The 15,774-nt window shown below is 43.0% G+C and overlaps 1 protein-coding gene across 1 annotated transcript in view; it reads right to left on the bottom strand.

Moving 5' to 3' along the window:
* Positions 1-356: 356 nt before the first annotated feature.
* ehd4 (EH-domain containing 4) overlaps positions 357-15,774 on the bottom strand; it is a 48,154-nt gene continuing 32,736 nt past the window's right edge. The window contains exons 4-8 of the mRNA XM_033642635.2: positions 12,461-12,627; positions 12,240-12,373; positions 10,827-10,938; positions 4,070-4,234; positions 357-1,445 (exon numbers count right to left, since the gene is read on the bottom strand). Coding sequence (XP_033498526.1) covers positions 888-1,445; positions 4,070-4,234; positions 10,827-10,938; positions 12,240-12,373; positions 12,461-12,627 — 1,136 coding nt within the window. The 3' untranslated portion in view covers positions 357-887. The remainder of the gene's footprint in view (positions 1,446-4,069; positions 4,235-10,826; positions 10,939-12,239; positions 12,374-12,460; positions 12,628-15,774) is intronic.

Here is a 15,774-nt window from a genome sequence, read left to right as displayed (position 1 = left end):
GAAATCTGATCCATCTGTTGTCCTCGGCAACGACTGCTGATCAGCCTCATTAATGTTTAATCAGCTGATTCATCTCCGCAGAGAGGGAGGGAGTGTGAAGGCAAATATTTCACAGTGATGAAGACGAGGATCTACGAAGCAGTAAGAAGTAAAGCTTCTGGAATTTGGCGCATCTGGCCTTCAGAATAAAAGCAGGGAAACATAATGCTGTAGAAATAAAAAGGGTAATTTAGAGTAGCGCTGAAATGTAAGGCTGGAAAAAATTAAACTATACTGTCTGTTTTCAATGATTTTAAAACAACAACAACAACAACAACAACAACAAAAAAAAAACAACAAAAAACCCACAACCGAACCCTCTACCACTTTTATTCTGAAGGTCAGAAATGTTCTTATGAATCAGTAAATTCAAGGAAATCATTCTTATCGGAGCTGCTCACATATTGTGTCATTTAGACAAACTGAAGCGGAGAATGAAGGAAAATTAAGACAGGAAGTTAAATATGAGGAAATGTCTTTAAAACAATCCTCTTTGAAAATAAAAGCGTCCAGTTTAAAGCAGGGTTAGTAAAATACAAAGCTGTTTTTTTTCTTGTTTGGTGAATTGAAATCAGCTGAATTGTACAGTATATAAAATCTTACCAAAATAAAAGCGTATAATATTTGACTTCCTCAGTTTGTTTGTTGCTGGGCGGTTTATTTAAAGGTGAGATCAGCGGTCGAGTCGATGGTTGAAGATCGTCGAGCTCCTCGATTGTGGAAATCCTAAACTGTGACCTTCTGTCAGTTCGCTGAACATCAGCAGCAGAAGCGTTGGTGACTTTGTACATTTGGACTTCCTCTCAGCTCAGTCAGTCTCTTGTTAGCCCAGCGCCCATGTTGGCGCCCTAGTCCTCGCTGTGGTTGTACAGGGCGTCTGCGATGGGGTTTTTGCGGTGAGCCGGGGGCACCAGGTGGTCGGGCAGCTCGTTGGGCAGCTCGTAGCCCTCCAGCTTGATCTTGATGAGGTGCTGGGCGAGGGCGAACTCCTCGTCGTCCAGCATGCCGTCCCGGTCGCAGTCGGCGAGCTTCCAGATCTTCCCCAGCACAGTGTTGGGCAGCCGCGAGTTCATCATCTCCTTCTTGGCATTGACACCGGTGATCTTGCCGTTGACGGGCATCAGCATGTAGAAGATCTCGTCGTAGCGGTGCTTCTCGCGGCTGACGATCCAGTCCTCGGCGTCAGCCCCGGCGCTGATGCCCTCGCCGTAGCCCTGACCGAAGGGCCCGTCCTGGGAGCCCTCGAAGGCACCACCTGACACCATCGCCGGTGGCTGCTTGGACTCTTCCTCCCGGATCATAGACATCAGAACGGCGATCTTTGTGGCCAACATCTTATCCACCGACTCGATCAGCTTCATCTTCAGAGACGGGAACTTACTGAAGTCGTAGTGCTGCAACATGTCCTGTAGGGGAACACACACAAATGTTATTATCTATTTATTTATTTATCTATCCAGGAGGGTCAAACTGAGATTCAAGATGTCTTCTTACAGGGAGTCCTGGTCCAGAGGGCAGAGTTTCACATAAAAACAATGTCACATATTAGAAATGGGAAGTCATGGAAAATCTTTTTGTGCAACAGGCTGACAGAGAGTCAGCACAGGATCCTGCACAGATTACAGCGCACCCTCCGGTCACTTAACACTTTTTATCCTGAGATCTCTCCTCTATGTGTTACGTGCAAGAAAGAGGTTGGATCTTACTTACACTGCACCTGGTGCTGCCCTCTGATACTTAGTTTCTGGGATAAAGTTTCAAAGGAACTCAATCTGTTTTTGATATGGAAATCAAATGGATCCTCTTCTGTTTCTGTTGAATGTTGCAGCTCTAACTGTGTTGTACTGAAATGTATGTAATGTTTAACAATAAAAATAAAAATAATAACATTGAGAATCTTATTTAGAATCACAAGACATGCGTTTCATAAAAATAATATTGACTTGGTTCTTCGTGTTATCAAATAAAAAATGTGTGAATCTTATATTAATTGTAAAAATGACTTAAATGTCTTTTCAAACTAGGAAACGTGATCAGTTTTATCACTTCAGTCTTTAACTTTACAATGAGTCACTTCCATTATTGGACCTCTATAAGGAAAAGTGTTTTATTTGTATCATAATTCAAGTGTTGATTGTTTGTTGCAGTTCCTTTTCTTCACTGACAGATGGTGACAAAAACAAAGACAAACCAACAAACATCAAAACTAAAGTCAGTTAATAAAATGTGTCCTGCAGGTCACAGCAGGATGATGTCACAGGTGAACAAAGCTGATTGGCTGAAACCTTGAATGTAACCTGACACTCAGTGGTGGAATTTAACAAAGTACATTTACTTGAGTATTGTACAGAAGCACAAATTCAAAGTACAGTACTTGAGTATTTCCATTTTCTGCTGCTTTATACTTCTGATCCTCCACCATGTCTCAGAGGGAATATTGTACTTTTTCCTGCAGTACATTTGTCTGACGGTTTTAGTTACATTTCAGGTTCAGATTATAAAAATAAAATATATCAACTAATTAAATATTAGCACAAGATTAAATATCTACAGCAGTAAAATGCAACATACACATTGATGCAGCCGGAATATTAATCCAAAAGCATCACATAAAATAGGGAGAAACTGACAGCATGGAACCGTTTACTGCAACATACTTACCTTTACTTCAAGTACTTTTGTTGATAAATACTTTTACTTGAGTAGCAAATGAATGCAGGACTTACTACATGTAGTGGAGTATGTTCACAGTGTGGTATTTGTACTTTAACTGCAGCGACAGATCTGAACACTTCTTCCATCACTGCAGGTCAGACTGAACCGAGCTGAGAGTCAAACCTCCTGCTCTCTGCAGCTGGACACAGTGTTCTCCCCTGACCTCTGACCTCTCAACAACAACAACACACACACTCACACACGTGAGTCCAGACACTACACAACACGTGTCAGAGCATGTTTATGTGTGTGTGAGTGTGTCATGAGAGTACACGTCTCACCAGGGAACTTAAAAATCTGAAACATGCTCTCTCGCCAATAATCCAATTAATACAAGTGTAGCTGGGGAACGAACACACACACACACACACACACACACACACACACCTGCAGTGTAGCATCTCCTGACAGACCAGCTGCAGAGTGCTCACTTCCCTTCAGTGCGACAGTGTTTACCGTCATCTGAAGATCAGTTTGTTCTCAGACTGTCTGTTTGTGTTCAGACGGACTGACGTGACGTAAAGCTGCGCAAGTGATCATTTTAACATCGACACCATCCACGCCTCTGTGAGAACTCATGGTGGAAGAAGTACTCCTGATCTTTTACTGAAGTAAAAGTACAAATACCACAAGTTAAAGTCCTGCATTCATAATCTTTCCTTTAAGAGGTCCAGTGTGTCGGATTTAGACATGAGCCTTAGAGTGAGCCGTTTATATCTACATAGGGAGCAGGTTCTCATCCACGGAGATCGCCGTGTTTCTATGATAACCAAGAACAGTGAAACCAAATACTGACTCTAGATAAGGACATTCACTTTTTGCTCGCTGTATTTTCGATGCACCTCGTGTTTCTTTGCTCTAGGCGCCTGGCGTTTTCACCGGAGTGCTCTGAACTCCTCAAGTTGAAAAAGCTTCAACTCAGCTCAACTCAGAGCAGAAAAATGCCCCACGTCATCTTTTTTTTTTTTGTCATCTCTTTTCCATTGTCCAATCAGATGATTTGAGAGGCGGGCCCTCTGTGATGGTGATGACAACAAGTTTACAGTTGGTAAACAATGGAGGAGAAACTGGTGGTAGTGGTTGCTGGATACCCAGAGCTATACGACCCGACGATACACAGCAGGTTGTCAAACTGCCCGAGTCATCCTAAAATATGCCTGGAAACATCCATGATGGAGGAGAAGCTCCTGGACCAACTGGTGGTACTCCCCATGATCCTCAAATCTTCCTCTTATGACTTTATTCTGTCTGTATGATTCTTGTGTAAACTGTGATTCTGCAGCCCTGACGTCACTTCCTGTTTGTTTGTTGGTACCTGCATCTTGGAGACGTTGGGGAAGTCCCCGGGGCTGATGTGATGCTCTCTCTGCAGGATGGTGTAGATCTCCGGCAGCCTCATGATCAGCTCCTCCTTCTTCTTCTCCCGCCCGAACAGAGATGGCATCTCCTTCTTCAGGTAGCTGATGATGTAAGCGTGCACCTGCAGGAACGACAGCGGAGGCAACAGAAGAAGAAGAGTGTTAGCTGTCGGTCACAACGGCTGCAGAAAGCACATCAAAATAACTCACAAAATATCAACCAGAATCAGCTGCTGTGTTTAAAGGAACAGTCGCACAATTTTTACAACCGTTAACATTTTTCTCTTCCAACTCAGATAACAGTTCCTCGAAAGGGAAGGCTACACACACACACACACACACACACAAACACACACAGCCTGCAGTCAGACCTCCGCTGAGCTTCGTCCAACAACAGCGCTGTTTATACATCAGTTTCCTCAATCACACAGCTGAGACAGGAAGACTGAAGTCAACAGAGACAGAGGACAGGTACACTCAAACAGAAACAGGGACAAAGACATTTAACATTTTAAAACGTTATATATTTTAACTAATGAACTGACTGTGATTTATCTGTGTTTGTCACTACAGAGGTGTTTTCACGTTCCACCACTGAAGTATCTCATAATTTTGTCTCAGTGGGTTAAAATGCTCGACGAAAGACTAAATTATAAAAAGGAAAAAGGTTTTTGCTTCCTTGAATAGAAACATAATCTTAAGTCTGGATGACAGTGATGAAGGAGGAGTTTCAGGAGTGAAGAAGAACAGCAGGAGACTGAACGGCGCAGGGTCAGAAGGTAAACTACACTGAGGAGGAGGAGGAGGAGGAGGAGGAGGAGGAGGAGGAGCAGCAGAAGGAGGAAGGAATGCAGGAGAGCAGAGACCCTCTGATCCTTCACACTGGCCAACAGCATTATGGGAGGTGGAAGGAAGGAAGGAAAGGAGGGAGGGAGTATAAATGGATGGAGTGAGGTCACCGAATTTCTGAGTACATCAGTGTCATTAATCAATATTTAATCGAGGGAGGAAGAACAAAAATATGCTCTGACAGACGAGCCAACGGTCGGAGGAGTCAATAAGTCTGGCAAAAAATAAACCATTTGTTTTCCAAAAGGTTTCAGCAGATGTGAATAAGAGCTGTTCTTTATACACTGCAGGAACATCCCATTATAAACCAGTGTGGGACTGGGAGCTGCAACCAAGAACCCCGAGAGGACGGTCCCTCGAGACACAGCGATTCTGCCTGAGACAAAACTTCACAATCATGAGAGAAATGTGGAGAAATCTTTGCTTGTTTATCCAAACTACCCCAACTGTGAGACTTGACACAGAACGAGGGATGAACATCATTACTGGCCGATATCTGCCTGGTTGACTGCCATCAGCCTATCAGCAAATAAAATAACCTTCACCAATGGCAGTGGATGATGTTTTTCTCTTGTGTCACATCAATTTTACGCAGGCTGAAAAGCAGAACTCCAGACTAACAGCGTCCTGTTGTCCCGTGGGCAACAGAAAATGTTTTTGACCTTCCCCCAGACGCCATCAGGAAGGAAGCAGTAAAGTCACTATCGACATGTCACAGGATGCACCCTGTTGTTTCCCTGATAAAGCTACACGGTGAACAACAAATCCATGTTGACAGCATGAGGAGAGCTCGGTAACGCTAGCTGTTAGCAGTCGGCGGCTAGAATTAAAAGCTAACGGAGGTTGTACACTGAGTTACATTATGATGCATTCAAGATCCCTTTGGTGAAAACAAGTAGGTGGTAAGGGTAAAATATAACCATAGGTTTCAATAATGCCTAGATAGTAGACATCAAGATGGCGCTTATTCATTCCAGTGGAGTTGCTCACCTGGTGATTAAGGCAATAAAGTTTTCTAGCTTCTGGTGACTTCCACAGTATGTGGCTCACTGAATATGCACAGAAGTGTTTTTCCCCTCACCCCGCCAACAAGTTCCTGCTCAGCTCGTAGACTTCACACTGTGATAACACAGATTTTCAAATCACCTTTGGTAAGTGGACCTGTACTTGTATGGCACTTTTCTAGTCTCCTGCCAACTTAAAGCGCTTTTACACCACATGTCACATTCACCCACACATTGGCTGCGGTTACATGAAGGCTTCTAATTCGGAATGAAATAAATCTGAATAAAATCATTCGGAATTAAAGTCTTTCCAGGTAGTTTACATGGGAAATATTCATTCCGAATGAGGGTTTACACGGAGATCAGTTCAAACGCCTTTATTCAGGTCTGCGCAAGGTTTGGGGCAGGGAAGGTTTCTGATTGGATAGGGAGCGGGGCGGATGTTATGTGTTTACCGGAAGAAAACACTGTAGTCCTCACTCCGGATAACAAGATGCTTGAGGACGCCGTTCTTAGTGCCTTTTTCGGGCTTGTTTTGCTTATATTCTTGAAGCAGCAGTACGACAACAACCTTGTTCTGCTAATGCTTCGTCTGTTGAGGAGGAGAAGGGAGGTGGAAGGTCGAAGAAGGGAGATAGAAGACCGTGCTGTGGCGAATGGAAACCGGTGAGTGCAATGAGTCCGACAGCTCTATCTCAGCCCGTTGCCATGCAGCCCGTTGCTATGTGCGCTATATATGTCATCGCGCCAAAAGGGCAAGGAAACGAGCATGCGCAGAAAGACCGGAATGAACTTTACCCTTTAATCAGATTTAATTTTCAATCAGAATGACCATTTTTCTATTGGAATGACTGTTTACATGACCACTTTTAATCGGAATGGCCTTTCATTCCGATTAAAAGTGGAATTAAACTGTCCATGTAAACGTACTGACAGGTGGCCTAGGCTACCATGGCGCCACCTGCTATTCAGCAACCATTCACACGCAGTGACACACTGATGGAACAGCCACTGAGAGCAATTTGGGGTTCAGTATCTTGCTCAAATATAGCCAGGGATCAAACTGCTGATCTGTGTATATCATACAATATAATGTTTCTTGCAGGTGATATTGTTATCCTGATATTCACCATGATCACATATCTTCGTCATATCGTGCAGCCGTGTGTTAACAGAACAAACCAAACCTGTGTCTCTGTGACATGGCTGAGACACAGGGTTCAGACACATTTTCATGGACAAAATTTAAAAAAAAAAATCCATAATTTTTCAAGGACCCTAAATAATTTTTTTAATTTTTTTTTTCCCTCCTTGCCCGGCACTTTTCAAACATATCAGATTCAAACTCTGACCAGACAATTTCACGAAGGGAGAGAAGGAATGTGGGGAGATAATGAAGAAATGTATGTGATGGTAAACAAAACATTATCACACACTGACGCATATTACGTTTAAATTTTTATAAATTTGCTCTTATATTAGGTTATCCACAGAAGATTATGCTAACAGTTTCATTCATTCATTCATTCATTCATCTTCTAACCGCTTCATCCTCTTGAGGGTCGCGGGGGGGCTGGAGCCTATCCCAGCTGACATCGGGTGAGAGGCAGGGTTCACCCTGGACAGGTCGCCAGACTATCACAGGGCTGACACATAGAGACAGACAACCATTCACACTCACATTCACACCTACGGACAATTTAGAGTTATCAATTAACCTGCATGTCTTTGGACTGTGGGAGGAAGCCGGAGTGCCCGGAGAGAACCCACGCTGACACGGGGAGAACATGCAAACTCCGCACAGAAGGGCTCCCACGCCCGGGATCGAACCGGCAACCCTCTTGCTGTGAGGCGAGAGTGCTAACCACCACACCACCGTGCCGCCCCCGCTAACAGTTTCATTACACACAAATAAATCCCATGACTTTTCCAAAACTTTCAAAGATTTATACTAATTTTATGATTTTTCCAGGTTTTTCCATGACTGCAAACACATTAAAAACAAATGTTGATGCTGCTACTGAACCTGATGAGTTTATTGAGCCGATAAATGACGGAACACACCTCTGTTTTAACAGCTTTTTACCCCTGGGGATAAAAACCATAGTTAACAAATAACTTTTCATAAATATGTCACTTATAAGATCGCTTCCTGCAGTTCCAGCAGTTTAACATCATGTTAAGATCACATGTCTGCTGTCATGCTGTTCAGTTTTACTTTACACCACAAACAGATCACACCACTGAGACTCTAAACCTGCACCTGAGCCCACATGTAGCTCCAGGATCTGGTTCACAAGGCAAACAGAGAAACAAAAGCAGAACCGGCGAGAATGAAAAAGTGTCGTGTTACATAAAGTTCCTGCAGTGGAAAAGGTGGAATATATAGGAAACTGCAGGAAACCTGATAAAACTGGTCTGAATGCATCAGACCGTGTTGGACTTCCCTCTGAGAACATGAACTCTGCAGAGAAAACAATCATCAGCTGCTGATGGACCGCGGCCAAAAAGTGTTCTTTTCCTCCAGAACTGAAACCTGCTGAATAATAACAGGCTCAATAATAATAACCGGGCTCTTACACTGACTTTATCCCTCACATCTGTGTCTGCTTCATTCACACAGCATCGACACACTCACTGATCACATCCAACTGATCCCACAGCGGAAACACCAGGCAGCTCCAGGCTGATTAAATACTCTCAGCGCTCTCATTAACTCCACCCAGCAGACAAACAAGAAGTCCTTCAGAACAGGAAACAACAAACAATCATTAACAACAAGGCTGCTAATTCACACATGATGAATGCTTTTCAACGTCGTCTGTGTTTGTAATTAAAATAAATGAGGGTGAAATATGGACAAAAGTTACTCCTCTTACAGACAGATTAACAGATTACAGAAACACTGAGTACTACGTTCTCTGTTAGGGCTAGTGATGTCTGTTGTGGTTCATTTTGCTTTCAACAGCCCGACTCCTGCAAACCAGTAACTATCCAGTTAATTTTCAGGGGACAAAAAACCCACATACAAAATGAGGTGAAACACAAGAGGCTTTTCCTTTTAGTCCAACACTCCACTGACTCACTGAGCTTTAGTAAGGCTGAAGTAAACAGTGGCAGAGGAGATAAAAAGGAAGTGAAGGAGGAAAGTAGAATTAGAAACTGTATGCCTCAGTTCATCCTCAAGTTTACGTGGATGTTTGAGCCAAATTTGAGTTAATTCTGTCAAGATGTTCTTGAGGTACTGTGTTCATGAGGTAAGAGTGACCTTGACCTTTGACCACCAAATTCTAGTCAAATCATTTTTGAGACCGTGTGGACATTCATGTCAAATCTAAAGAAATTCCCTTGAGGCGTTCTTGAGATATCGTGTTCAAAAATGAGACATGCATAAGGTCACAGTGACCTTGACCTTTGAATACCAAATTCTTATTGTTCATTGTTGAGTCCAAGTGGTCGTCTGTGTCAAACTTGAGTGTCAAAAGTCACAGATCTGTGTCAAATTAGATGTATGCAAAGTCAAAGTGACCTTCGCCTCTTCTAATCAGTTAATCCATGTCTCAAAGTGGATGCTTGTGCCAAATAAAAGGGAATTCGCTCCAAAATGTTCTTGAGATTTTCTGTTTTAGAGAATGAGGTGAATGCAAGGTCACGGTGACCTTGATCTTTGACCACCAAAATCTACTCAGTTCATCCTTGAGGGAATTTGGAAAAATTCAAGGTGTTCTTGGGAAATTGTGTTCACAAGAAAGAGACGGACAAGAGTGAGATGAGTTAGAGGATGAGATTGATGCAAGGTCACAGTGACCTTGACCTTTGACATGTGACTGCCAAAAACAAATCAATTCATCCTTGATTCGAAGTGGATGTTTGTGCCAAATCTAAAGAAATGTCCTCAGGGTGTTCTTGACATACCGCCTTCATGAGAATGGGTAGGACAGATGGACGGACAACCCGAAAACATAATGCCTGCGGCCATCGGTATCACCGGCACGGAGGCATGAAAAGTGAAGAAAGTAAACGTTGACGGAGGTGGAGTGAGTGAAGGAGGTTAAGAACATAAAGAAGGTGCAGTAAAGTAAAAGAGACAGAGGTTAAGTTTGTAAAACATGTGAAGGGAGCAAGGAGTAAAGGAAGTAAAGGAGGTGGAGGAGGTGAGGTAAGCGCTAAATATCTGAGAGCTGAAAACAAGCATCACTCCTGACGTTTCTTTGAAACATGAAAGAAAGAAGGTTTTTCCTGGAGGAAGTCGAACAACAGAAACATTCAGCTCCACCCTCTGAACTTCAAACACCGTCAGACTGATGGAGCACCTTCAGGTTCCACACCTTTCAAACTGACCTCTGATTTATTAGCTCGACCTTCCTTCCCTTCTCAGAGGGTTTAAAAAAGAACAGCGGAACATTCATGTGTTCATTCTGAGGACAGCTCCAGGATCAGTCTGAATGAAGCGTCTCTGAGGTCACCACAGAAGTCTGACCTTCATTTTCCACTCTGACTTTAAATATAACCTCACTTTTGTTTCTGATCCTCAGACAGAAGAACTAGTTCCTCTTCAAAGTAAAACGAAAGCTACTGAAACTGATTTAGGGTAAAGTCTGTTACTATGGTATTTTTCCCCACTTCCTGTCTCTATGCTAAGCTAAGCTAACAACATCCAGGACCTCTCTGCTGACTCCTGAGAAAACACAAACACTCCCTTCAAACTTCCATCTCATGAGAGTGATCAAATTTCCTGACTTTCTTTCTGTCTCTGAAACACAGCCAAGCATTCCAGGATATTCCCAGAATTCCAGGACCAATCAAAACTCAGCAGGTCTCCGTGTTAACTCCAAACACAACGTGTCACTTCCTGGCTCACCTTGGCCAGCCTTGCTCTCTTGATGAGGTCGTTGAGTTTACGGAGTGCTGCGTTTCTCGGGAGACTCTGGATGTCCCTGAAGAGGTCCTGAGACTCCGCCTCAAACAGACGCCTGAGGAGTGAATGAATGAATAAGAATAAATGTGCAGGATTATGTATAGTTGTCTAGCTGTGGCACAGCAGGCATCCAAATTAATGAATGAATGAAGTAATTAATAAATAAAACAGTTAAAAGAATATAATAATATTGAATGAATGAACAAAACACTGAATGACTATCTGACCTGATGTTCTACAGTGGTTTGAATAAATGACTGACTGATTGAATGAATAAATGAGGGAGTGAGTGAAATCTGACCCGTTTTTGGTGTTCTGCAGGGGTTTGAATGAATGAATGAATGAATGACCTGTTCTTAGTGTTCTGCAGGGGTTTAATGATCGATCGAATGAACAAAGGAATATCTGACCTGTTTTTGATGTTCTGCACGGGGATTGAATGAATGAATGAATGAATGAATGAATGAATAAATGTCTGACCTGTTCTCAGTGTTCTGCAGGGGTTTAAATGAATGAACGAATATATGACTGAATGACTATCAGACCCGTTCTCGGTGTTGTGCAGGGGTTTGAATGAATGAATGAACAAATGAATGAATGACCTTTTCTATGTGCTGTGCAGGGGTTTGAATGAATGAATAAATGAATGAATGAGTGATTATCTGACCTGTTCTTGGTGTTCTGCAGGGGTTTGAATGAATGAATGAATGAATGACCTGTTCTCTGTGTTCTGCAGGGGTTTGAATGAATGAATGAATGACCTGTTCTCTGTGTTCTACAGGGTTTAATGAACGAACAAACAAACAAACAAATACCTGACCTGTTTTTGGTGTTCTGCAGGGGTTTGAATGAATGAATGAATGAATAAATGTCTGACCTGTTCTCAGTATTCTGCAGGGGGATTGAATGAATGAATGAATAAATATGTGAACTGTTCTCAGTGTTCTGCAGGGGTTTGAATGAATGAATGAATGAATGTATGGCTGAATGACTATCAGACCTGTTCTTGGTGTTGTACAGGGGTTTGAATGAATGAATGAACAAATGAATAAATTACCTTTTCTCTGTGCTGTGCAGGGGTTTGAAAGAATGAATGAATGAATGAATGAATGAGTGATTATCTGACCTGTTCTTGGTGTTCTGCAGGGGTTTGAATGAATGAATGACTGAACGATTATCTGACCTGTCCTTGGTGTTATGCAGGGGTTTGAATGAATGAATGAACGAATGAATGAATGACCTGTTTTCTGTGTTCTGCAGGGATTTGAATGAATGAATGAATATCTGACCTGTTCTGTGTTCTGCAGGGGTTTGAATGAATGAATGAATGAATGAATGAATGAATGAATATCTGACCTGTTCTCGGTGTTCTGCAGGGGTTTGGCCCAGAAGGATCCCAGATAAACTCTCACCACCTCTGGAGTGTTGATCACTTTTCCCAATGACCACATGAGGGCGCCGTACACTCTCATCAGCTGCTGCGTGTCCACCTGAGAGCACAGGTGAGGAGGACGAGGTTATTTTATCTTTCTGAAAGTGATGAAGCTCTTCATCTTGAATCATCCTCATCCTCTCACCTGGTCGGCCTTGTTGAGGACGACTCGGATCTTGTCGTCTTGTCCTTTGAAGGCTTTGATGGCTTCGGAGAACTCGTCTGAAATGTCCAGTTTGTGAGCGTCGAACAGCAGAATGATCCGATCCACCCGCTCCCCGAACCAACGCAGGACCTCCGCAAAGTCATAACCTGCAGACAGAAGATTCACCCTTTCATAATCATGTCTGTATAAACACATGGAACGATCCACTCAAATAACTTTAACCAATGAAACCCCATCCCATTATCCAATCGGATTATTTGAGAGGTGGGTCTTCTGTGTCTTCTGTCTTTTTTAGGGTCTCATGTACCCACACAGATCTCTGTTTATCTGCTGACAGCCTCTCACCCTCAACCAGAGCTACAGACAGCACCCTCTGCCTCAACATGGCAGCAACTACACACTGATTATTATAAAATAACTAAAATAAATAAGCAGTAGATTGATTACACAGGGAGGTTAGGGTCAGGAGGTGATGGGGTGGTTGTCTGGAAACAATAAGAAGGTGCAGCAAGTGTTTACTAGTGGCATCATATAAAAAGAAGGCAGTGCGGTTTCTGTGTGGTAAAGTGAAATCATTCACTTTACCAGATTGGCGACTGCACAACGGTAGCCTGCACAGCACTGTGCAGAGAGATGAAGAGGAATTTTGATTTACGGCCGTTTGTGCCTAAGAACGGGAAAACTGCTGTTTTTATGTGGGTGTTAAACTACTTTAAAGGTTATTAATAAATTCTTGCATGTTCTCCCTGTGTCAGCGTGGGTTTCCTCCAGGTGCTCCAGCTTCCTCCCACAGTCCAAAGACATGCAGGTTAATTGGTGACTCTAACTTGTCCGTAGGTGTGAATGTGAGTGTGAATGGTTGTCTGTCTCTATGTGTCAGCCCTGTGATAGTCTGGTGACCTGTCCAGGGTGAACCCTGCCTCTCACCCAGTGTCAGCTGGGATAGGCTTCACCCCCCCCCCCCCCCCCCCCCCACCAGGATAAGCGCTTACAGAAAATGAATCAACTTACCGATACCTGATTCAGCATTTTAGGCATTATCTGAGGCACGCTGATACTATCTGTATCTGTTATCTGCATCACAACAACTCAATGAAAAATGTTCTAGAAAACTGAAAAGTAAACTGCTGAAATTCACAAGGTTTACCAGAATATTTCATCATGTGTTGAGAGGAAGTGATTGCATCAACACCTCACATCTCCTGAGTTCAACATGTGGAATCAAAGTCTCCAGCTAAGCTGCAGGATTCACACGCCCTCCAACTCTGAACAGGACCAGCTGATTTATCGTCCCGGTGCCCGTCCCTCTGCCCTCTGACTGAATTCATTACTGAATGTCAAATCTCTCACACTGATGGTGGGAGCTGCGGAGGTGGAACACGAAGCTTTCCAACACTCTGAGAGGAAAATGCAAACATGCAGATTCAGTGTGTGAATCTGAAAAGGACGACAGAGAGCACTGAGGGCATTACAGCTGCTATACTATGTCTTTAAATGTGTGTGTGTCAGGGTGTGTGTGTGTGTGTGCGTGTAAAGTGATATGTGGCAGCAGTTTGGGTGTGGTTCCTCTAGAACTGGGTGACACTCAGCTCTGAACTGGAAACTACATGGAGACAAAAGCTTTGAGAACTTTTCTACTGGCAGAAAATCCTTCTCAGATTTCTATCTGTGATCGACTCTAGTTTTCTCCTTCACTGTGAGTCCTGTTGTTTCAGACCACAAACAATTTCAAAGATCTTTTTGCAAATTGTTAGCGGAATAAAATGTAAAACTAAAAACAGACGCTCAGTGGTTCACACTGAGCTGCTGCTGCTTTCATTCTCCTGTCTGTATAACATGATGTGACAAAAATAAAAATGTTTCACACAGTAGGGTGTGAATGAAATGAGTCTGTGAAACCATCAGAAAAAAATGTGATGTAATTATGTTTTGTTGAGTTTTAATGGGAGTCAGGATTAAGGAAAATAAAAATGTTCTCATCAGTGAATCCAAACTGGTCTCATCTGAGAGTCCAGATTTTAAAAATTAAGTCTTGCTCCATACAGGCCACACACACACACACACACACACACACACACACACTGACACAAACAGCACAAAAGGGACTTGCGTAACACTTTTTAACCTTAAAGCTCCAGACTGTAGGCTTTAGGAGGATCTATTTGCAGAAATGGAACATAATACTCATAACTATGTTTTTATTAGTGGACAACAGCCATTTTGCTTTCATTAAAGGTCCAGTGTTTAAGATTTTGGAATATTTAGTGGAATCTAGTGGTGAGGACTGCAGATTGCAACCAGCTGAAATTTATCGTGGTTAGAATTCCTTCACTGTGAATTGTTCAGGAAGTTTTTTTCCTCATTCAGATTTTAAGAAGCTACAAATTATATTCAGCCACAAAATAAGTCTGAAAAGCTGCAAATCAGAACAGAAGTACAGAGAGTTGTTGACTAGAGACGACACGCCGTCTCATGGTGGTCACTTCCTGTCAGTGTTACAGATCAGAAGTACAGAGAGTCGTTGACTAGAGATGATATGCCGTCTCATGGTGGTCACTTCCTGTCAGCGTTACAGATCAGAAGCACAGAGAGTTGTTGACTAGAGACGACACGCCGTCTCATGGTGGTCACTTCCTGTCAGTGTTACAGATCAGAAGTACAGAGAGTCGTTGACTAGAGATGATATGCCGTCTCATGGTGGTCACTTCCTGTCAGCGTTACAGATCAGAAGCACAGAGAGTTGTTGACTAGAGACGACACGCCGTCTCATGGTGGTCACTTCCTGTCGACGTTACAGATCAGAAGCACAGAGAGTCGTTGACTAGAGATGATACATGTCTCATCGTGGTCACTTCTTGTGAACCAGCAGGTTTTTACAACGTTGCAGAAAGGAGCATTGCAGCTAGCTGTCTGTTTCAACTCGTCTCGTCGTGAATCTTTGGTCTGAACTGGGCTTCATGTAACAAAAACACAAGGATTCTTAATTTCAGATGAATAGCGTTGCTTCTGCATCACTGGGCCGATAGAGCAGCTGATATTGGCTGATACTGATGATGTACGGTCGGATATTATCATGCATCCCTAACAAAACCATACAATCAGTTGATGCTTCACCGAGTCACTGAAGTGCTGAAAAAAGCTGAAGCCTGCTCAACTTTGATTTGTAGCTCGTCACACCGCCCTCAGTGTTGAGCGTCAGTTTGAAGCTTCACGTCACCAGCTTCCATTGAAATTGACTTGTAGCCTGTTGCTGTGTGTGTCACCCATAGTGACAACACAGCATTAAAGGTCAC

The sequence above is a fragment of the Epinephelus lanceolatus genome, chromosome 15, assembly GCF_041903045.1.
Source record: "Epinephelus lanceolatus isolate andai-2023 chromosome 15, ASM4190304v1, whole genome shotgun sequence".
Classification (NCBI taxonomy): Eukaryota; Metazoa; Chordata; class Actinopteri; order Perciformes; family Serranidae; genus Epinephelus; species Epinephelus lanceolatus.
Note: the sequence above shows the minus strand (reverse complement) of the source record. Positions and strands in the feature narration are given on the sequence as shown.